This window comes from Pelobates fuscus, chromosome 6, assembly GCF_036172605.1.
Source record: "Pelobates fuscus isolate aPelFus1 chromosome 6, aPelFus1.pri, whole genome shotgun sequence".
Taxonomy (NCBI): domain Eukaryota; kingdom Metazoa; phylum Chordata; class Amphibia; order Anura; family Pelobatidae; genus Pelobates; species Pelobates fuscus.
In genome coordinates this window covers 231,572,021-231,595,431 of record NC_086322.1, presented here as the reverse complement: position 1 = coordinate 231,595,431, position 23,411 = coordinate 231,572,021, and the positions used below count along the sequence as shown (strand labels likewise).

The 23,411-nt window shown below is 38.7% G+C and overlaps 1 protein-coding gene across 3 annotated transcripts in view; it reads left to right on the top strand.

Annotated features, from left to right (window-relative positions):
- Positions 1-22,404, top strand: part of ARHGAP23 (Rho GTPase activating protein 23) — a 95,912-nt gene extending 73,508 nt beyond the window's left edge. For 2 of the 3 annotated variants that reach the window (XM_063458837.1, XM_063458836.1), the window contains exons 11-24: positions 1,697-1,834; positions 2,307-2,600; positions 2,822-2,883; positions 2,987-3,111; positions 3,309-3,427; positions 5,597-5,752; positions 7,984-8,062; positions 8,953-9,026; positions 12,628-12,717; positions 13,150-13,275; positions 15,632-15,673; positions 15,920-16,013; positions 17,740-17,771; positions 18,606-22,404. In XM_063458837.1, coding sequence (XP_063314907.1) covers positions 1,697-1,834; positions 2,307-2,600; positions 2,822-2,883; positions 2,987-3,111; positions 3,309-3,427; positions 5,597-5,752; positions 7,984-8,062; positions 8,953-9,026; positions 12,628-12,717; positions 13,150-13,275; positions 15,632-15,673; positions 15,920-16,013; positions 17,740-17,771; positions 18,606-19,550 — 2,376 coding nt within the window. In that variant the 3' untranslated portion in view covers positions 19,551-22,404. Of the gene's footprint in view, positions 1-1,696; positions 1,835-2,306; positions 2,601-2,821; positions 2,884-2,986; positions 3,112-3,308; positions 3,428-5,596; positions 5,753-7,983; positions 8,063-8,952; positions 9,027-12,627; positions 12,718-13,149; positions 13,276-15,631; positions 15,674-15,919; positions 16,014-16,484; positions 16,510-17,739; positions 17,772-18,605 lie in introns of all 3 variants that reach the window. The other variant, XM_063458838.1, reaches the window with a different exon arrangement.
- Positions 22,405-23,411: the final 1,007 nt, after the last annotated feature.

Genomic DNA, 23,411 nt, shown 5'->3' with positions numbered 1-23,411 from the left:
AAAGGAGTATGTGTTTTCAGAATTTTTAAATCACTTCCTCATTACGAGCCAAGTAATGTGTTGTTGAGAATGTAATGGTTGTAGTGGCATAATCTAGTTATACTGTTCCTTATGGAGTTAGAGTTAGAATCGCGCTGTAACCTTACTATCTGAAAAATGCTTTTTAGCTCTATTATTCTATAGCAGTGCTTGATCAAATGAGGGCTTTCCCTTGATCAAATAAGATTGATTTAATTTCTAACATAAACAGATTAACTGTCTTTATCTTAGTGTCAGAAGCATCGCCCTAAGCATGTTACACAGACACCAAGGGATCGGCTGATGTTTTGAACACATTCTGTGTTAGGAAACAGACCCAGAGCCATGTTTAACATATCATGAGAAAAAAATCTATTGTAGTCGAATAAGTGGAATGACTGTTGGGATTCTTCAGCCTCCAGACGTCAAACACCCCCACAGTGTCCAAGACTGTACTAAATACAGCAGGGGCAGTGGTCTGAATGACTATGGGTGTGGATTACTTGCAGTATGTGTATAATTATCCATAATATAACATTATTTTAGCATATTTATCTGATCGTTTTAATGTAGAAGGACACTTCTCTCTCTCTGAATGGTGCTGGAATGCCAATTATCCACATTTTCTCTAAAGTTGTTTAGCTTGGACCAAATCCATTAAATAGACAAGAATAATCTTTTTTACGCAAATAGTCTCCCTTATTACGCGTGCGATAACTGTGTCTCATGGATGCACTGTTCTGTGAGTAATATTGTGTATTGCACCTTTTTACACTATCCTTTTTTCTTCTTAAGCCACCAACTGATAAACAGAGTCCCCCCTCCCCCCCAAAAAAACACCCCAAAACATCTAACAAATCTTAGAAGTGATGAGCATAACAAAAAAGAGAGCTTAGCTTCATTTAGGGGAGAGAGAGTGTGTATTATTCTAATACACGCTTCTTGTCCTACACAATAAAGAGATGAGCAGTTCCCCTTCTCCAGGTCTGATGTGCTGAACCTGCACTGATTGTGCTGGGGCCAGGTGTTCCCAGACCTCCTGACTCTTTCCCACCTACTGCCCAAGTTATCTTGCCCTATTCACTGCAGTATTTGTTGAATACTATAAGTTAGTAGCATGTGATAGACATTTTTAATATTTTTAGTTAATTTAATTAAAGTATATCATTTTCATATTAATGCATGGGAAGATTTTACCTTTAGCCATCCAGGCACGATTGCATTTCCTTCTGCAGCATACTTATTATTTTATATTTTAACAGTCAGAATTACATTACAGGGTTTATATTCACTTCTGGCTGTAGTAACTGAAGAATATGAAATACATTATTTTTACCCTCTAATCACTTTTATGTCTACCCCTTCCCTTATAAGAGTCAAAAATTGATTACGTAGTATATTTTTTAATACTGGGGGGGTTGTTTTAGGCTCGAGGTCCCAGCCACGTGGGTGTACGGGTGGGGTGATAAGCGTTTAGGAAGAGTGGACTGAGCATCCCCTGGCCTTGTTATCTTGGGTAAAACTGGACGTTGTCATATGATGTCTTATGTAGGTGCCTGTGTAATTACTGTGTGACATATTATTATGTAGCGTATCTATTTGCTGCCATGTGACTCAATCTTATTGGTTCCCAATACGATTATATAAATGCTGATATTTTGTAATATACTCTTTTCAGTCCTTGGATAGCTTGGTAGCCTCAGAGGATGGCCGGTCAAAACGTCACTCTGCATCTGAGCTGTCAGACACCGAATACAGTGATGTACGCAGGGAGGGCTGGCTGCTCTACAAACAGATCCTTACCAACAAGGGAAAGGTATGATTGGCTTGTACAAACACGTTTTCATTCTGGAATGGGTGGTTGAATGTGAGCATGTGACCAAACAGTCTTGTAAACCGCATTAAATTGCTCTCAGTTCATTATGGTGAAAGCTTGAGTAGCCAACATGCAAAACTTTGAGGTATTGTAATGCTACGGTTCCCATCATGCATTGCCAACCTATAGACCTTGAACTAGAAAACAATAATGAGACTTGTAAATCTTCTAGAAGACAACAGGTGTCTACCCTTAGAGAGACCAACCACTAATTTTTAGATTGGGAATGTATAATTGATGCATCCTACAGGACAGGAATGTCTGTATGAGATTCCAACAAAATGTGAAATCTGGTCGTCTCATTTAGGACTTTTTATCTGTGTCAAAATGATAATATATATCACATCACTGCTGTGGATATATAATGTGGGTCAGTAAGGATACCATCTCTCTTTTCTCTTTGGTCCCTCAGAAGGTTGGTGGTGGCCTGCGGCAGTGGAAACGAGTGTTCTCCATCCTCCGCCCTCACCTGCTCATCCTGCACAAGGAACGTCCTGAGTCACGAGGTCTAGGGCCAGGTGAGGAGGAGCTGCCAATCAGCATCCTCGGAAGCCTGGTGGACATCTCTTACAGCGAGACCAAGAAGAAGCATGTGTTCCGGCTAACTACACCTGACTTCTGTGAATATCTCTTTCAGGCCGAAGATCGGGATGATATGTTGGGCTGGGTTAAAGCTATCAGAGAGAATAGCCGAATTGAGGGGGAGGTAATGAGCAGCTCAAAATACACCAATATACACATTTGTTTAAACTCAATCATGCCTGCCGTTTTAAATGTATTCACTGCTTCAAACCTTTGACAGAAATCTTTTCATAAAACAAATAAATGGAATGTAACTGAGAAAATGTGAGGCTTCGAAAAATGTTGGGCATATATGTTTAAAATATTAACTGCCTATTTAATTTTCAAACTGTTTTTTACTTACAGGACCCCGGCTTTGCCAGCCAAGCTTTAATTAATAAGAAACTTAATGATTATCGCAAACTAAGGTAAGATAGCTGCAAAGTTTTCCAAACCACTGTTCTTCGATGGCATACATCAATAAAAAAAAAAAAAAAAAAAAAAATCTTTTATTATTTTATATTGTCACAGTATTTCTGGGGCCAAGCCTGAGACTTCTCCTAAAGGGACACGGAGTTTAGGGATCCGACCAGATCTGCTGTGGACTTCAGGAATTGGTGCTCCACGATCTCCAAAGCAAGACAGTGCCAGTAAAGGTAGGACCTGTACTCAGATTTAACCAAATTCTTGGCCATAACATTTTTGTTTTAATTTATTTAATTTTTTTTGGTACACAAGAAGACAGCCTTTTCTTATGTTTATATAAACAATCCTGCAACAGCCTTGTTTTGGGTGTTCTATAATTTGTTTGATGGCATAGTACTTGGCTTCTCACTACACCATGTCCTTGTAGATGAGGGACCAGCTTCCAAAGTTGCTTGGGGAATAAACCTGATGAAGAAGAACAAAAAGTGCCCTCCGAGAGCATTTGGTGTGAGACTAGAGGATTGTCAACCGGCATTAGAGAATATGGTAAGACTTGGTAGTGGGTTCTAGTGAAAGACAATTGTTTACCCGTTTCTGAAAACTGACACTTTTATCTTCAAAGGGTTGAGGGGCATATTGAACCAGGTTATGATTAAGGAAACCTTTCATGCAATTTGTTCTAGAAACTAGATTCTAGAACAATTCTCGTTCAATTCTCTTTTTTAATTTGGCGTGCAGATTTTCAACTTTTATGCTACATTTAGGAGGTCACGTGGAAAGTTCCCACATGATTGGACCACTTAATCTAAGACAACTAAAGCTTTGTCTTGCCATTCATGAGTAGGGTGAAATTGATGAAGCTGGTGTGGTATTTATTAGCAAACACTTAATCTTCACTTGGAATGTAGTAGTCCATGCATACCTTCTAATGCTATAAGAAATAGAAAACTGGTGGCCTAATTATTTCTAGGCTAAATCAGAAGGATCTGCAAATCTATTGGACTTGGAATCTGGAACACACTTAGCTAATGGTCACATCATTGCCCCATTTAAAAACCTATCAGAGAAAAGGTTCTATTATTAGTTCAACTTGGACACCATTACATTATTGTCAACCTCTCCCAGGAAGTTAACTGGATCATAAATGCCTAACATTAAGGCAAGCATAAGACTATGTGAATATCGCTGCTGAATTGTATTTAAAGGGACACTATAGCCATCAAAACATCTGTAACGTAATGAAGCAGTTTCGGTCTTTAGATTATGCCCAGGCAGTCTCACTGCTCAATTTTTTGCCATTTAGGAGTTCAATTACTTTGTTTATGCATCCCTAGGCACAACTCCCTGCATGTAACCTATGTAGCCTTCCTAAACACTTCCTGTAAAGACTCATGTAATGTTTACATTTCCTTTATTGCAATTCTGCTGGTTTTTTGTTGTTGTTTGTTTTTTAGAATTTCTTATCTCCTGCTCTGTTACTAGCTTGCTAGACCCTGCAAGAGTCTCCTGTATATAATTAAAGTTAGATCTACACAGCAGCAGATAAAAACTTTTAAAGTAAATTAACAACGGATTGAAAATGAAACCATTTTGTTTTCATGCAGGCTGTGTGAGTCACAGCCAGGGGAGGTGTGGCTAGGACTGCATAAACAGAAACAAAAGTGAGTTAACTGCTAAATGGCAGTGAATTGAGCAGTTAAACTTCAGGGGCATGATCTATACACTAAAACTGCTTCATTAAGCTAAAGTTGTTTTGGTGACTATAGTTTCCTTTTAATTTTACCCAAGTTGTATTTCCTTGTTTTTGGGCTCGGGTGAGAGATTGCTTTATTTTTGCTTTTGTTGCAATAATAGGACCAAAAACTTGGATTCTTGTTTATGACATTGTGGAACTCTTGGGCAACTCTTTATGCCCCCCACCGCCCATATGGAATAGTATACATGATCATTCGACTTCAATTTTACTGACCCTACAGCCAATACTTCTATTCTTCTATGGGATCCATTATTGGGAAATGGGGGAAAGCATAAATAAAAGGTGACTGTTGCTTTAATATGCTTCCATTGACAATATTCCGGTAGGGAGTTAATATGTACCACTGGGACTGGAGAGGATTTTTGTTCTGGGTCATGTGACAAGCATGTTGAAACCATTAACGCCAGGAGATTCATTAAAGCTTAGATAGTAATCCGTATTTAAGATTTATGCTGATTGTTTTCTTCCCATATTAAATCCTCCTCTCCTTTTATACCAGTATCATCCAGAGGATCCAGGACAAGTCTTTAAAACCTCTAGTTTGTGCAGTTTTACCATGTTCTGCCTAACTATGTTGTACATAAGACTAATAGCATTATCACTGTATATATTTTGAGCACATTTACTGGTTGGATGGGTCTTAGCAGGGATTCCATTGGCGCCTCTGGATATGTTGTATTTGCGCCTGTCGGGGTTATTCTGTACTAAAATAACCAACCTGGGGGCATAGCTTTTTTTTTATTGTATTTTTTTTCTTAGTTCAGGTGTTTTTCCTTAAATTTGAAATTCTCTTTGAATTCTCACTTTAGTAGATAAGCCTGTAAGCGTTGGATTTTTATCCATGTCATGCTATGTAACTTAGTACAGATTTTTATTATGACTCCGAAAAAGTTCTATTTAAAAATGTTCACATTCTGTGCCTTATCATTCATTCCCTCTGAATACATTTTGTCTTGTAGAGGGTTCCTCTCATTGTTGAGTTGTGCTGTACGCTGGTGGAACAGAAAGGGCTTGAATACATGGGAATATACCGTGTTCCTGGAAACAATGCGGTTGTGTGCAGTCTGCAGGACCAACTAAACAAAGGACTTTGTGAAACCAACATACAGGATCAGGTGAGACATTCACCTGACAAGCTTGCTCTGATTTTGCCGATATATATATTTAAAAAAAAATGTGTGTGTATATATTCAGTTGTAATCAAAATTATTCAATCCCAATTTAAAATCAGGTTTATTGTCAAAACTTACAGGCTTTCAGCTGTTTGTAACAAATAAATCAAACTTCAAGTGGTTTCCCCAAATTGAAGGGAAAATGCAACTTATATTTACTTCTCCAGTCTCAAAATTATTCAACTCCCTGAATAGAATCCCTCACAGCAGCACAAATATGCAAAACAATTGTCTCAAGCACACCTAAGGCAACTAATGAAGGGGTCTGACGAGTGTCACGTTCCATTGCATGTTAGCAATATGATGAAGTCAAAAGAATGGTCCACAAAGTTAAGAGAAGAGATCATTGCCCTTCACAAACAAGGAGCAGGATACAAAAATATAGCAAAGGCACTGTATGTTCCTAGTGACAACGTTGGAAGCATAGTTAGCAAGCTCAAAGTTGAAGTAACAGTGCTAACACTACTTTGACGGGGCAGAAAAAGGAAGCTGTCAATGGCTGCAACCAGATTTCTGAGAAGGCAGGTTGTGAAAAGCTCTCGAGCCCTCACAATCATACAAATAAGCTACAGAAGTTTTAAACTGAAACTTTTCGACTTAATGGATCAGCGGTATGTCTGGAGGAAGAAGAATTAATCTTATGCTGACAAGTACACTCTGCCTACAGTTAAGCATGGTGGTGGCCCAGTAATGCTCTGGGGCTTCTTTCATCCTGTGGAACTCGAAACCTGCAGTGTGTGGAAGGCAAGATGGATTAATTAAAGTATCAGGAAATTCTAGGAGAAAATTTAATGTTGTCTGTGAGTAAACTGAAGCTTGGACATCATTGAACCTAAAACAAGACAATGATCCCAAGTATACCTCAAATTCCACCAATGCTTAGTTTGCAGAAGAAGTCCTGAAAAATTCTAAAGTGGCCATCACAGTCACCTGACTTGAAACCCATAGAAAATCTCTGGTAGTATTTGATGCACGCAAACCCAAGAATATTACTAAACTGGTGGCCATTTCTCATGAGCAATGGGCTAAGATTCCTCAGGAACGATAGAAGCTGGTGGCTGGCTATGCATCTCGTTTGCAGCACATAATAACAGCAATAGGGTGCTCTACTAAGTACTACAGATGCTTGCCATGAAGGTGTGGAATAATTTAGAGACTGGACAAGTAATTATAGGTTACATTTTCAGTTGAATTTGGGGAAACCACTTAAAGCATTCGTTGTGCTGAGCTATTTCAATTGCTTTTGTTTGATTTATTCTTTGCAAACACCTGAAAGTCGGTAAATTCCGACAATAAACCTTATTTTTTTTTTTTTTAGTTTTTTTTTGTGGGAGGTGAATAATTTTAATTACAACTGTATATATATATGTGTGTGTGTGTGTGTATATATATGTGTGTGTATGTGTGTGTGTGTATATATATATATATATATATATATATATATATATATATATATATAATGCCAAAATACCAGCGTATTGTAGTATGCAATGATATCTTTTTTTTTTTATTGGACGAACATAATATTTCAAAGACAAGTATTCAATGTTTGTCTTTGAAATATTATGTTAGTCCAATAAAAAAGGTATGATTGCATACTGCAATCCTCTGATATTTTGGCATCTTGTCTACTGGACTAAAGTGGCTAATCCAATCCTCCCCCCCCCCCCCCATTAATATTCAGTCTGCATGAAGAACTCAGTGTTGATTTATTCCAAAATGCACGAGCAATCGAGAGCAAATACTTTAGCGCACGTGGCTGTATTTTTTGCTTCAGTGACAAAAACTTTGCAGGGCCCTTCTGTTTGTTTGTTTTTCACAGTTTTCTCTTGGATGTGGAGGACATCAGGCGTCCCCACTTCATAGGAACCTCCACATCCCTGCATAATACCCAGCCCTGCTAAGGGTTTTTGGACATACTTGCATTCATTTTGACCATTTAATGATTCAGGATTGTCACTTACCACAATCCCCGGTATTTACAATGTTCATCTTTCTCCTTTCTGTTGCTAGTTTACTCGGATGCTCTATATGTTTTAATCCCCTCTGTAGAAGCACTGAACCTGGTTTTTAGGGAACCCAAGTAATTCTAGTGGTAGAATCATCATTTCATGTGCAGGCAGATTCGTAAAAATGTTAGTCGTTGTAAAGAACACCTTCCTTCTTCTTTTCAGCGGTGGCAGGATCTGAATGTGGTCAGCAGTTTGCTCAAATCCTTCTTCCGAAAACTGCCTGAACCTCTGTTTACAGACGGTGAGTATCTATATCATTACTTTTGTCCTGTTGTCAATGTTTGAAAATAATTGTTAGTGAAGAACATGTGGAGTAGGAATTGAGCTCTGTCATGTTTACTCATGGTCTAAGGTGGTATAAATAAGTGTTGCATTTTGAAGGCTTGAAAAATGTTAGACTGGAGAGGGTTTGGGTTACTTGTACGTCAGCAGGAGAGGGTGGACTTATTTTCATAGTATGTGAGATTCTGTAATCCGTACATTTTGAAGAGAAGTGAATATATTACTGCGATTTGTGAAAGATTGCAAGAAAGGATAGACATTCGGACATCTTGAACGAATGGGGTGTTTGTGAGCTATAGTGAGAATTAAGTGGACTTTGCGAAGGAGAGATGTTATTTAAAATTAAGGGGAAATGGTGCAGGATTTGGGAATATGAACATGGGAGGGACTGGACTGATGGCCTGTACAGAGAAGGAAATTGGCTCTTAATATACAATGGAGGAAATAGCAAGGAAACGTCATGTTGTTGCCTTTCACTGTGAACGACGTGTGGCTTTCTTGTGCAGGATTCAAGGGTTCCTATTATATGAGGAGAATGAGATCATTGTAAAAAGTGAATGAGAGATTTACAAGTTCTCATTTAAAAAAAAAAAAAATATTAATTCTGTCTGCTTACCAAGAGAAATACAGATAATGGTTATGGGGAGACTTGGTAGATGAATAAACATGTCATGCAGACTTGAAATAGATAGTGATGAGTTTGTGTTGTATGAATGAGGAATGATCTAATCATGACAATATTGGAGGTTAGTTTTGTCAGTTTGATGTTTTGATTCAAGGCTTAGTTGATTCCTATAACGTAAGATGAAATGTGTTTAAAATGTGTTGTTTGTGTTTGTTTTTTTGCAGATAAGTACAATGACTTTATTGAGGCAAACCGTATAGATGACTCCAGAGAGAGGTTGAAAACGTTACGGAAACTGGTAAACTGGAAACTTGTGAAAAATTATCCTTTGCGATTTGTTTTGCAACCATCTATCACCATGTTCCATACTTTTACAATGTCTACCCATCCTTCTGCAGAGCAGCATTTCTCTCCTAGTTAAAATTCTTATAGCCCACACTCCATCTTTCCAACTCATTGATCATTCATGCAATGGGATCTTCACTTTACACCAGTTCGTGGTGTTATAATGAGGGAAAAATCAGTATATGATCTAATTCAAGGAACACTTCATTGAAAATAGTTTGTTCTCTGTTATACTAGTGTTATACTAGTATATATACCAACAGAAAATGTTTTTAAAACATTTTCTGCATGTATTCTTTGGCAGTTTATAAAAAAACTAACAAAAAAAAACAGCTTTGAAAAACCAGAGACCTATGTGTTTGGAGTGTTCCTTTTACCCTCCCTATACTTTCACAAATGGCTGTGCTAAATCCATTTAGTCTTCGAGGATTGCTTACAATCAGCAAAACATTGCTTCTAATAAGTCACGTCTCTTCAGAGCATTGATCAACCTATTCCAAGTGTGTTGTTAACTGCCAGTAGATTGACTTTTGTAGAAACAAACAAATGGAACTGCACTCATCCAATAAAACCACAGAATGGGTGGGATTAGGGGTCAGCACTATCCCTATAGTGTAGATAATCAAAGAAAAGAAACAATCTGGGCATTCCAAGGCTCAAAGCAAAAGGCACAGTTTATTAGAGCAAAAGTGAGCAGAGCAACGTTTGACCCCAATGTCTTTGACAAAAACCCCTTGGGGTTGAAACCTTATTCTGTGCACTCTTGTTCTAATAAAATGTGCCTATTAATTTGAGCCTGGGAGTGCCCGGACCCTTTCTTTTCTTTGAGTAGATTAACTTTTGTCATGAAATCAGTGAACTGCATATGTGATCCTTTAATGTACAGAGATCATATGGAAAAGGTGTTGACTTCATGAGTGAGATATATTTATTACAAAATGATACAGCCACATAATGTGTTTAAAATGCTCTTTGTTGTGATGTATTCATGTTGCACTTTATTTCCTATTATATGTTGGAGATACAACAAATACAAATATAATTGATTAAAGGATTACTCCAAGCGTCATAATCACTAGAGCCCACTGTAGAAGTTATGATGCCAATGGTTAACCCTCTTACTTTGGTTCCCACGGGCTTGTAGGTCCTATTGTGCCAGTAATAACTCCCACCAACCACTCGCTCGTTTAGAGCATCAGCTGATCAGTCTCGGCCACTTAATGCATTTCTGTGCTTAGGAATATATACAGAATTGACACTAACCAGCCTGGAACTCTAGTTGCTGGATGGCTAATGATGCTGCCGAAACTAGAGTTGCATCTCTGGCAGCAGTGGAGCTAAACTCTGTAAATGCAGCGTTTTGGAGCGCCAATGTTGCACATACAAACTGCAGACACCATGACCACTTTAAATCTTGGATTGGCCATTGTGGTTTGAGTAGCCCAAATCCCAATATGTTGTAGAACTACAACTCCCATAATGCTCTGCATGTCTTTAGAATGACAAAGCATCATGAAAGCTGTAGTTTAAAAAAACCTCTGGGGATCTACCTTTTGGGCACCCCTGTTTTAAACCTCCCAGTATTTTAAAGGACCATTTTATACATCTTGCTGAGGTGCATTATGGGTAAGAAGTATCCTATTTTAACCCTGCTTTTTAAAAATAGGGAAGCTTCTAAAAGGTTATTTCCCAATGAGACTGAAAGTCTATTTTGGTAAGAAAAGGGGGGACTTGCTAAGGCTGCAGCCTTTGCAAGCTCCTTTAACATATACCCCCAATGAACACATGCATGTATCAATTTGGGGTATATCTACTAAACAGTGATTGGAAAAAAAAATCCGCACCCCAGATGTTGTGCACATCTCCCCAGCATTATGACTGTAAGAGAGAGATGTAGTCCACATCTGTAGTGTCGAAGGTTGCCTACCCATGTTTTAAACACTTCTTTAAAGCTCTCTTTTCATAGAAGCAAAGGTTTAATAATGATTGCCCTGTGCATGAAGATAACATGTTGGTTACATTTAAACACATGTTATTTTATCACCTTCAGCGAAGTCTATCTGCTTTGCTTTCCGGGTTATTCACTGACGTGTGATTTGTTGAGAATTAAATTTGAATCCATAATACATTTCAAAATTTAGACCAAAATAGCAGATTTGGAAAAATGTTCATAGTCCATCTATGTTTTTTTTTTAGTTCAAGTGATTTGGCAGAAAATGTGAAATATACTTTAAATTCCAGACAAGTCACACTTGAGTGACACTATCTGTGACTGTAACCCATCTATAGGTTGCTCCAAGAGGAATCCATTTGATTTTATTCTGATTTGTTTTCTCTTTCATGTAACAATAGCATTCTACTTTCCTGTCACTGTGTTAGTGATGGCAGGCAAATGATTACACATCACTTTAAAAACAGCAGTGATAAAGCTATAATGAGGGTAATTTCTGTTTAAATGTTACATTTCCCTTAAGGAATTCTTCTTGAGAGATTTGGAAAGCATGCGTTCGAGTGTGAGAGAGAGACGTGATCTGAAAGTAGAGGTCAGGGCTATCAGTCCCAGAGGAAATGGCAGGAAGGTCTCACTAGTTCCAGGAAGAGTTAGGGATTTGTGGAATAGCCTTTCGGCAGAGGAGATGAAGGAAATACTTGAGATCTTTTATTTTGGGCAGAAAATCAGGGAAAAGATCAGATCAGGTTTTACTGCACGTAGTGAAATGGTAATATGGCAGACAGAGCGAAGAAATACTAGATTTAATGAAACATTGGGATGAAATATTTGCATGTTCAGTACAGAGCGTATGTAAATGTTATGTGGACACCTGACAGTAATAATTTATTAAGTGGAAACAAACACTTCCTCTAACATCATACACCATCCCTGCTCATTGATTTCGTAACCCTGACCTCCTCTCTGAGCTGCTGCTGGATATCAAAGTTTTGCTGTGACTTTTAAGGCTGCCAGGAAGATTGATCTTTCCTATATCTCCACTCGTGCCTTCAAATACTGTCGCCAAGACAGGTTAAAAATAGTTTGTGCAGATGGACAAATAAACATATGTATAGTATAGGTGTGATGATTTATAACGTATAACAGGTCTGATGATAACCATAAAAAAATCTTGGTCTTTGTATGGAATGTTTGGTGACTATTTATGATTCTGTATTCCTTGATATAGCTACACTGTGTGAAAGGTGTGCGCTCTGTCTGTCCACCGCCAAAGCTGTTCCATTTCTTGAGATGCAAGTAATACAGCAGGTATTGCCTGCTTCTGACTGCTGACTCTGCACATGCACTGGAGAAAATATATTATTCCAACATAGCTGGATTGAGTATGGAAGGCTAGTTTATGGATTTAAATACTTACATGTTCCTTCAAACCAAAAACTAAATGCATGTTGACTAGGTGTGTAGATGGGCTCATGACATAAAAACGGCATCTGACACTTTCCAGCTGACCATTTGTAGCACTTAAAATGTGTTGTTTGCATTTTGTATATGCTTAAATAGTGTAAACATAATTTACAAAACAGGATTCCTTTCTTTCCTCTAGATTAGAGAGCTCCCATCATATTATTTTGAGACCCTTCGCTTTTTAGTTCGACACCTGAAGACAATCGCTGATCACTCAGAAAAGAACAAGGTGAGAATATCTGTGAACTAAACTCTGTAACAAACATGGAACTTAAAGCCAATAACATGTATAACTGAAAAGCAAGATAATTTAAACTGCCTGCCCGGAGATCTGTTACTTCTTAGGTAAACACAAGGTGCTGTAGGATCTGAGTGAAAATTAAACCATTTTTATGCAGGCTGTGTGAGTCACAGCCAAGGGATGTGTGGCAAGAGCTGCATAAGCTAAAATATTTGACTCCTAAGTGGCAGGAAATTTAGCAATGACATTGCAGGAGTATGATCTGTACCCCAAAACTGCTTCATTAAGCAAAAGTTGTTTTGGTGCTTAAGGAATCCATTTCTCTCCAAATCCCATTTTTTCTCACTTTTGATTTGAATTTGTTTGCACATTTTTATGTAATGCTGGCACCCTTTACAGTTCATCTCTATCTTCTTTCAGATGGAACCACGCAATCTGGCCTTAGTTTTTGGTCCCACTTTAGTTCGCACATCTGAGGATAACATGACGGATATGGTGACACACATGCCAGACCGATATAAGATTGTGGAAACCCTCATCCAACATGTGAGTACATAACTTGACAACAAAAAGCACTTTGCTAAAACATGTACACACAGGGAGTGTGAGACCAGTCTGGCACAAAAAGTGTTATAGAAAGGTAAAATAGATCAAGAAAATCCAGTGAAACTGCATTTTTCTTAGGAAGGCCTCATGCAAATTACCTTTTTAAACACAGAAAAAAAAAAATCAGGCACATTTATTGCTTCTTTTGAAAAACTAGTTAACTGAAAAGAAAACAAACAAAACATAAAACAAATTCGAAAAACTTGTTCTAGAAATCAATAGATTGTACGAGAAATGTACGAGAAAAACATTGAAGCGCTGCAATAAGATGGGGAGCTCCTATTTAATGGGGGGAGCTGTTTGATTAGCATCGCTTGTTGCAGGTTCAGTAAAAGTAGGGATGGTCACTTTTTTCATTCTTCAAAGACACTTACAAAGTGCGAAACTGCAGGATCTTCCACATGATTGTGTTGTCACAAGCAGACAGTGAGAGCACCTACCTGTTGACACATTTTTATCAAAATCTTGTTCACAAAATAAAGTACTCCCTATTTTATCTTATATATGTGTGTGTGATTATGCTGGGATTTCCTTTCATTTTACCTTCATGAGAAACTCCAAAGTAAAGTGATAGTTTGCCTTTCAAATAGACAAATATATATATATATATATATACATATAAACAATTATTTTTTTTTATTCTTCACATTGTCTAAATAAAATTCACAGCCACCAGAAATGAATTGCGCAAGCAAAAGAATACAGGTTAAATATTTTACTTAATATGTCCGTGATTAAATAAGCTTTCCAAATGATTTAAATTTGTTAGAAAAGTTTCCAAGTGATTGATCTACAGAAGTCACCATTAAAGTCTATAGGAATTTATTAGATCCACAATTAGGAACGTTCTTCCAACAGTATTGAATCATTTGGAATGCTAATTAATGTCATAGATTGATATATATATTTTTTGAAATGGCTACGTGATCTTATCCACGTGCAAAAGAGAAAAAAACAAAACTTTGAGATCTTAAATTATATATATATATATATATATATATATGTGTGTGTGTGTGTGTGTGTATATATATATATAATATGCCCAATATGAGCTGGCTTGGACTAAGCAATCTTTGAAATAAATTTGCTAGTTACCCTCCCAGACACAGACATTTTTTTTCACGCCTGTATGTAAGCTTTCCCTGCACACATTGTGGCGAGTGGTGCAGGGAAACAATTCATCCCCTGTCCGTTTAATAGGTCTGGAATCTGGATTCATTGTTTTAGCAATTCACCCTATAGTTGAAGCAACTGGGTCACTTGTTTGGCTCAGTTTTTTTTATGTACAGTTTTGTCTCCATGGGACAGTGTTAATAGGCCAGTTTACAAAAAAAAAAATTGTATTAATTACATTTTTTTGAGCTGATGTTTGAGGGTTAATTAGCTGCCAATGTGACGTCTATGTTGGTTGTGTTTTTGCATGCCAAAGGCAGTTATGTGAGGGTACTTGGTAAGACACCTTAAATACATAGAGGCACAGGTATGGCTTTGAACTCTACCCACATTTATTCTTTAAGAATACAATACAGAGTGGTAGAAGCTGCTGGCTGCAAAATGTGAGGAATGTATGTGTTTTGTAAGCTTTCAGATATATAAACTTGCACCAACATGTTCCCTGAATGGGTAAGTATATCAACATATGTATGATTGGGGAGAATAACGAAGTGGCAGTGGGTTAGAAATGTTTCCAAGTATGTACAGGAAACCTTCAGGCCAAATTCGATAACCAGTAGTAACAGGGTTGTTCACTAAACACACAGCACTAGAAACCAGCATACAAATAGTTAAATAACACTCAGTGCTGCAAGTATTAACTACGAGGCAGCTGGACAGGGCTTACTAGCCAGCCACCTTATTAAAAATAAATAAAATATCCTATATTAGGTTTTAAATATCCAATATCCCTATGCTCCAACCCATGGCCAGTGGGTGGGTACGCATACTACCTAGTGCTCTCCCCCCCAGCCCTCACCCATTGGTGGTTGGTGGGGGCTATTCTAATATAACAGTGGAGGGATCTAGTGTTCCTATCCACTTTTGCCTGGTGGGGGCTCTACATAATCATTCAATTAGGGGCTTTCTGTCCCCTGCCCCCACTCATGGGATGCACATGAGGACATTAAATAATTATACAATTGTACCATGCCAATCAGTGGTATAGTCCATAGTAGGCATGCCCATATACTTTTGGCGATTATAGCACATGTGGCGTAACAATTTTATGCTGAATATTGCTGGTGGGAAGCTCGCATATAAATTGTATTTTTTTATTTCTCTCTCCTTCTCTTTGCTACAGTCTGATTGGTTTTTCAGTGAAGAGCAGGAGAAGACCGAGAAGGTGAGTGTCTGGATAACCTTCTATTCATACGTCTTGTAAGAATTCACTTACTTGAGTACCTCTCATTAGCAAGAGTGGTTACTGAAATTTGTGATCAATTATTGAGAAATATGATTTATGAAGATCATGAAATGTCTTAACTGAGAGTCATTTGTTACAAACCTGTGACTGATTCTATTTGTACAGAACATTGGCCATCCTTTTGCTCTGCATGTTCCTTCCTCATAACCTTGTTTCCTGTTTTAGACGCCAGTGGATGAATCAGATTCACAGTCTGTACCAAACATTGAACATCTTTTACCGAATATTGGACGGACAGCTGGAACTGGGGACACCTCGGGTAAGTCCCATGTCACTGGTGCGCATGGTAGAACATTAGTTATATATCCTGGTATTTAGTATCTTTGTTATGCAGTAGTGATTATTATATTAATGTATTCCTAATTCATTGGCAGCAACAGGATTACATGACACTAATTACATCTCTAAATATATATAGCAAGATATGATCATGTAACAGGCTGCTCAAACTTTGGCTAATTTTCTGACAAAAAAATTCAACTGCAAGAACATTGCCATTTATCCTCTGGAACCTTCATTGCATGGCTCCATGGGTGCCACATACATTGCATTTCAGTGGACTACAGTAGCCAGTCATCTTCTGAGGATATCTCACTTGGAGATTCCCTCACATGTAGAAACAAGAACCTCCACCCATCCTGGCATGTTGTGACCTGAAGTAATTCCCAGCCTTTCTTCCTTTCCTCCTTCTCCCGGCATCTGCTCTTCCTCTTCCTCTATCGTCTCTCAGCGGACCTTCTGCAGCTGTGATACGGGTATGGTTTGGTTTCTACCATTTTTTTTTCTATAATCCCTTGGGTGGTTGTAAGAGAGATGGCAGCTGTGCAATATACTACATTGAAAAAGGTAGAAAGCTGGTCTTTAGGTTGGCCTGTGATTGTACCAATATGGAATGTTAAGTCTGATTCAAGGTGTTGCACCTTGAAAATAGCAGCACTAATCTGCTGCTTTCATAAGATTTGATGTGCCACTGGCTAGAACATGGAGAATCTCATTAATGTAAATGAACCATTTATTATGGATTCTACCCTGGACCATAAAACCCTTTTTTTTCTTACGGTGTGCACAGTTGCAGAGTGGCGCTCATAATGGGGATTAATTATCAAAGTTCACAGAAATAGTGTACTAGCTGCTCTTACAGGCATCTCTCTTCCTTCCATCCCTTGCTCGGAGGTTTTAACACATCTCATGGCTTGTGCAGAGTTGTCACGCTGATGTCCTGTGTCACCTGCTGCTCTCACACACTGACAGAGCAGATACTGAGAGGTATATGTAGGCTCCCAATAGTAGAGACACATTCTGAACTATTTTCCTGCTTTATTTTTTCCTTCACCTAAACAAACCTCATTTGTCTACCGCTGTGCCCCACGTCCTGCTTTCTTCCCGAACTTTTTTTGTTTTCGGGCCCCCCTACCCCTTATAAACAAATCTGGTCTCTTCTGGTGGAGCCTGCAACATCTTGTATAATCCATGTGTCTACCAGTAACAGCAATTCAGTGTCTACCTGTGTGGTGTTTATAAAAGCTTTCTGTAATCCAAGAATACAATGTAACCCGTTACAAAGGCAAACATATTAACTCTGAACAGTCCGCAGCTGATATGTTGTATTGTGCTTGTGAATACTGTTTGTCATACTGTGTAATGTTGGCTGCTTGTGTGTTGTGACACTTTGCTACATGTAAACAACATGTTTCTTGAGAGAGGTAGAGGTGTGTACTTTACAGTGACAAGGGGCCGGGCAAATGAATCCGCACTTGCATATGGGTATAAACTTGGTGATAATGTCTTAGTTCAGCATTAAACAACATGCAGTCATTTCTTTGTGATGAAAGCTGGATACAAACAACTTCGGGAAGACTACTATTGGAATACCTATGTTATGGGCATTTAATAGTGGGTTTCACAGACATGGATCCACAAGCAGTTGTGAAAGGGCAAGTGTTATCATACCAAACCGTTTAATATCCTCCTGTGTTTTATTTCAGATTCAACCAACAGCGATTCTGCCAAAGCAAAAGTGAGTGACCAGTGGAAGGGTGGGGGAGACAAACTATTCATATATCTATGAAATTAAAAGAAGGTTATTGTGTCTTGAAGACATATTACTTTGTTTTTGTGTGCATGTAGAACAAGTGATATGAGGAATAGCACATGTATGCTGATGAAGTATTGTAAGAAAATACTGGCACTTAATTAAATGGTTAACCTTTTTTTAAAATAAGGAAACAATGTTTTTGCTGTGAGAAAATTACAACAAATTTTAATGTTGCATAGATAGGAAAGATACAGTACTGCATCAATTGGAAACTGAAATACATTACAGAAATATGAAATAAATACTAGTCAGTCTGGAATTGTCTCTGTAGTGATGGAGTAATTATATAAATGATTAACTTATCAACCAGTAAAAAGGGCCTAATTTCAGTTTTCAGGTCACATGTATTAAGTAAGTTTGTGCACTGTAACCATTGCAACTCGTTATCCGTGCGAACCATCAAAGCACCAGAGTTTCTAGCACCAGTGCTTGCAGCCTATCGCAACCCCAATTTGGAGGGTTCATATGTAAAAGTCCAACAGGGTAATTCACTAAGCTACTGACCTTAAGCAAATTACACAAAAAAAAGCTGTGGGGGAAACAAAATAATAATTTGATCCTCTGTCGGTGAATTATGTCCACACATAAGCAAAATTTAGGTCACTAATGCAGAAGTAGGAACACTTCTTACCAGAGGACAACGCACTGTAGTGTGGTGCTATATTTGTCAGGCATTTATAGAAAATGTATGTTTAATGCAAATGTGACAACCTATAGATTGTTAAGAAGGTATTAACCCCCTATTATTTGTTTCAGGCTTCTAGAAAAGAGTTGTATGCTCGGGATATCCTGTCTATACCCTTCATCTCTGCTGTCAACCGCAAGCGTAGAAAAAGGAGAGATGAAAAGCGCTTTGGAAGCAGCACAGAAGAGGATGACTCTGAGCAGGAGGTAACCAGGATGACACAGGTCAATGAAGAGGCTGATGTGATAAAGGAACAGAAAGAGGCAGAAGATACCAAGGCTCAGAATGTTCATCAACCTAGTGAAGTTGAGACTATAGGGGAAGAAAAAAGCGCTGAGAATCGGTGGCAGGGTCCAGTAGAGGAAAGAATCCCTGCTGATGCACGATCCATTGTCTCTGGATATTCCACCCTATCTACTTTGTGCTCAGAGCCCGTTTCTAGTGTACGTGGTGGAGATGAGGCTGATGATGAGCGGAGTGAGTTTAGCCACATGGAAACGGACACTGAGCTGGGAGGAGTTAGAGAGCAGGGAGACAGACCCCGCTCTCAGGATTCATTCACCTCTCAAAGGCTTATTCCTGGAGACACACTGGCTCGCAGAAGGTTGGTCAAAGGGAAACTGGAAAGTCCTGGGGATTTGAATCAAGGTCCCACCAGTTCTTCACTGCGCATCAGGCCAGCAGTAGATGATTTGTGCATGGCAGCTTTGAGAAAGCCTGGCTCTCCAGAAACTCGTAGGAGAAAAAGTGCCTGGCGCAGACACACAGTGGTGCTTCCTGGACAATTGACAGATTGCAACTTCAATGACTGGAAGGAACCACTCACAGGAGCCACAGCAGTTACAGAGCCAGGGGTTCGTTTGAGTGGAGGAGCCTGGGCAGAGGGGAGGGATTCTGGGCTCAGCAGCCTGGAATCCCAGAAAGCCAAAGCTCCATCTGTTCAGGAACCTGGAGCCAACAAAGGACCCAAGTCCCAGACTCCTTCTCTTCAGCCAGGGCTCCGCCACTATCTGTAAGTTAAATTTGCTGTCCTTTGCTTCTATTGTAGCCTCTATAAGGACACTACAGCCATGGTCATTCTCTATTCTACACCAACAGGATAGCCAGCCAGCTTCATCTCCGTTGCATTGCCACGTCTGAACATTCTAACTTTATGTCCTTCACTAGATAAAGCTAAAATGGGATCCTTCCTAGATGTTAGGCTTAAAGTTTATTCCAGGGTTGGGTAACTCTGACACTCTGGGTACAAATGATGGGAGTTTTATTCCAAAAAGCCTCAGTAACCTGAGTTACCTAATGCTGGTCTATGCCCATTACATGCCAGTCTAGTCATTCAATACAACAGGTGTCTGGTACAGAATGGATTACGGTGTGATGGCATTTCCTGATCCTGCTGTCCTGTTGGGTGATGCCAAGTATCACATAATTTCTGCTTTGTGTTTCCCACACCCCAGTGCTAAGTAGCTGCTGCAAAGTGCCACACGTGGGTGTCTACACGTGTACTGGACGTCAAAGGGGAAATTGTGTACTCATTCTTACTCTATGTGGCACCTTTTTATTGACAGCAGATGTCTGAGGATCTCATAGAACTTGATCAAAGAACTCTGGTGCCTTATTGCATTAGGTTTACAGATTTAAACCCTTTCACTGCTCATACCGATATTAAATGTATCTAGCTATGTATAAAGTAATATCACACGGACATAAAAAAGCACTGAGGACTCCAGTAGTGATAAAGTGAGAGGTATGTGTATGTTTGCAAGTGTTATTAACTCCTCCACCAATGATATACAAAGAGTATGGCTGCTTACTTTTATTTTCCACGGTGTACTGGTTATGAATATCCATGTTACAGGGCTGGAGGTTCTCAGTGCAGTCTTGCAGCATGTATTTTCATAAACAAACCTTTTAAATTGGAAATCCACTACCCCTTGTCTAAAACCCAACCTTCCTGTGGTATCTCTGCTATGTGACTAATGTCAATGCCATGAGGGTCCAGTCTTCCCCCTCCCTCTCACCAAGAGAAGGGCTATAAGGTTATTTAGAGGATTAACTTTTGCACTGCCGACAGATAAAAGCACCAAACTGGCCATGTATGCTGTTTATTCTGGCAGATGATATTGCTGCCAAGTTTTTAGATGTTTACAGTTATAAATCCAAAGTGTGAGGACAACTTGACAAGCTCAGTCTGACATATTATGCACCATTCTGGCAAACTGTGATTCTGCACCTCTGCTTTTAAACCCATCTCCTAAATGCAGATGCAAAACTTACCAAAGTATTTAACCTATCGATGGAGATTTATTAAAAGAATATAAGGATGAAACAGGATGAAACTTTTAAACCTGTGCTAGTATCTTGCTGGATCTGCAGAAAAAGATGATTGGCAAAATGGCAGAGTTGCTACATTTCCTTAACTGCTCAACACGATTACTGGTTATTGACTAAACCCTGATGCTTTTCCCAGAGATTGCAGCCTTTTCATGTATTTACAGCTGGTAAACATAAACACAGTTTCAGTAATCAGTATTTGAACTATTTAATGGCATAACCAAGGAACTTTCCTCACACAATTAGGAAATGCGCCACCTAGTGGTTGTTTTGAGTCATGATTCCGTTAGGTGTGTATGTGTGTGTTCAGTGTCATTTATTGGTTATTTATTTGTAAAGGGTATAACTGTGCTGGCCTTTCCGTACGCACAGCCACTGAAACCTTGACAAAACAGGTTAGACTTTACTCAAAGGAGAGAAAGCTGATCTGCAGTCAAAGGAGGTAAGTTACTAAACAGTAAATCAAAATCAGAATTGTACATTTAGGCCATGTGACAACATGGTGTGAATTACATCTTTAACTCTTCCCTTTTTACAATGTGGCTATTTGATTTACATGTACCAATTCACAATAAAAAAAACATTTTAAAAGAAAAAAAATAATAATAATTGCTGCAGAATTGTAGCTTTTGGCTTTTACCTCTAGATGTCAAGACATTTCAATGATGCTAATTTAAGTTGGTTTTGCTCTAGCAACAGAAATGGGCATGGGACCAACTTGTAGCACTGTCCTTGTTATACTACCACTTGCAGAGTGCCTTGAAACATCTTTGTTTTGCATAAATCTGTAATCAAAGTTACATATGTTAATATGCTGGCCACATTCCCCTATTGCACTAAAAGGATTTAGGTAAAGCAAAGCCTTTTAATACAACAGATAACACGTCAGAGAGCCTCCAATATCCATGGCAGGGATCCATCTAGGTCCGATTTGCCCTACCAAACCTGGGATAAAGCCTCACTGTGTGCCTCCCTTCATCTCTGAGCTAGAAAGGATTAAAGGGTCTCGCTATAATAAGTGCCATTAACAAAGTATCTTACCTCATTTTGACAGCTATTGTCCCTTCTTACCCCGGCGGGATGCAGACAGGTATTTTTCTGAAACCTCCATGTGCACCATTTTGCTTGTTCCTCATTGGTGAAGTTACCCAAGGCACATTAAAATGCTGTGTAATGCATTTTCATAGTTCAAAGTGGACAATGCATATTAGTTTGACAGGGTTACTCACTAACGTTTTAGGAATTCCATTTTTTTTTTAATTTTAGGCCAATATAGCCACTTTGGAAGAAAAAAAATGTAAATGTATGGCTAAATTTAAAGTTTCATGCTTTGGTGAATAACCCTACGAGTATCACTCAGCCAAGTGCAGTTAGGGTTAAAGATAAACAATCACTTGCAGAATTTTTAATCCCATGTTGACCTATACTTATATATAGTGTTTTGTGAGGTGTGAAATAATAAATATAGACATCCACAACGCAGTACCTGCCTATATTCTGAAACTGGGCACATACATCTTGGCACCCTGTAATCGCATGTCATCGAAAAAAAAGGTTATAGGTGATGGTTATCATCATTTTTAGGTCTTATTCGATGGTATAATTTGCTTTTCCCTATACTTATAGTCTGCAGGTTATTCATGAAATTGGGGCAAATTTAGATGATGGGATTGCTCAGATAGAAGGGGTAGTAAAAAAAGGGAAAAATCCAAGAAACCCGATGTTTCGGGTCTTCTCACAGGCTCTTTTTTCAGGTGTTTGTCAGTTCTGACAATTAAACAAAATAATAAGCCACTTTAAAGTTAACGTGTATTTAAAACAAAACTTCTAGTTCAAACAGTAGGTTGATCAGGGATGACCATGCCACTGTAGTATCAGGAATTCAAAGTGAATTTCTAGGGTTTATGCCCAAATTACCAAACTGAAAAAGTGGTCTTGGAGAATGTTTCCAGTTATGGTGAGGCATATTAACATTTAGTAAGGGGGCCCGTCAGATATGTCACCCGTTGCCTGACTTGGCGCATAGATTACACCACCACATTGTGTCAGCAATTTTGCTGCACTGTACACACTTAACTTATTTACTGTTGTACTTGAATGCTGCTCTAAATTTGATTAAACACCATGTAAAAAGTGGTGTTAAAATAAGATAAAATCTGGAAAGGCAAAAACACGGGGGGGTGGGGGGGGGGGGGTTATCAAAGTGTCATGATCTGAAAACTGTTGCATAGCAACAGGAAATGACTGATAGAGGAGTTGTGGTTGATATTGGGTAGGTAGTATTAAATAGGATGAAGTTAATTGATTTTTGGGGCATAATAGAAGGGAGAGGGAAGTGAGATCCAGGAAATACCATAAGGGAGTCCCCACATGTGTGTGTGACACAGTGCCAATGGTAAAGGTTGTATGTCAAAGCATGAACTGAAAGCTTCAAGTATAGCAAAATGAGGAGCTTGATAAGTTTTGGGATTCTAGCCTTTTCCCTTTATTACTTAATGGCTTTAAACAGTCCTTAGAGAGAGACTAGGGGATAAGTTTTGTTGTAA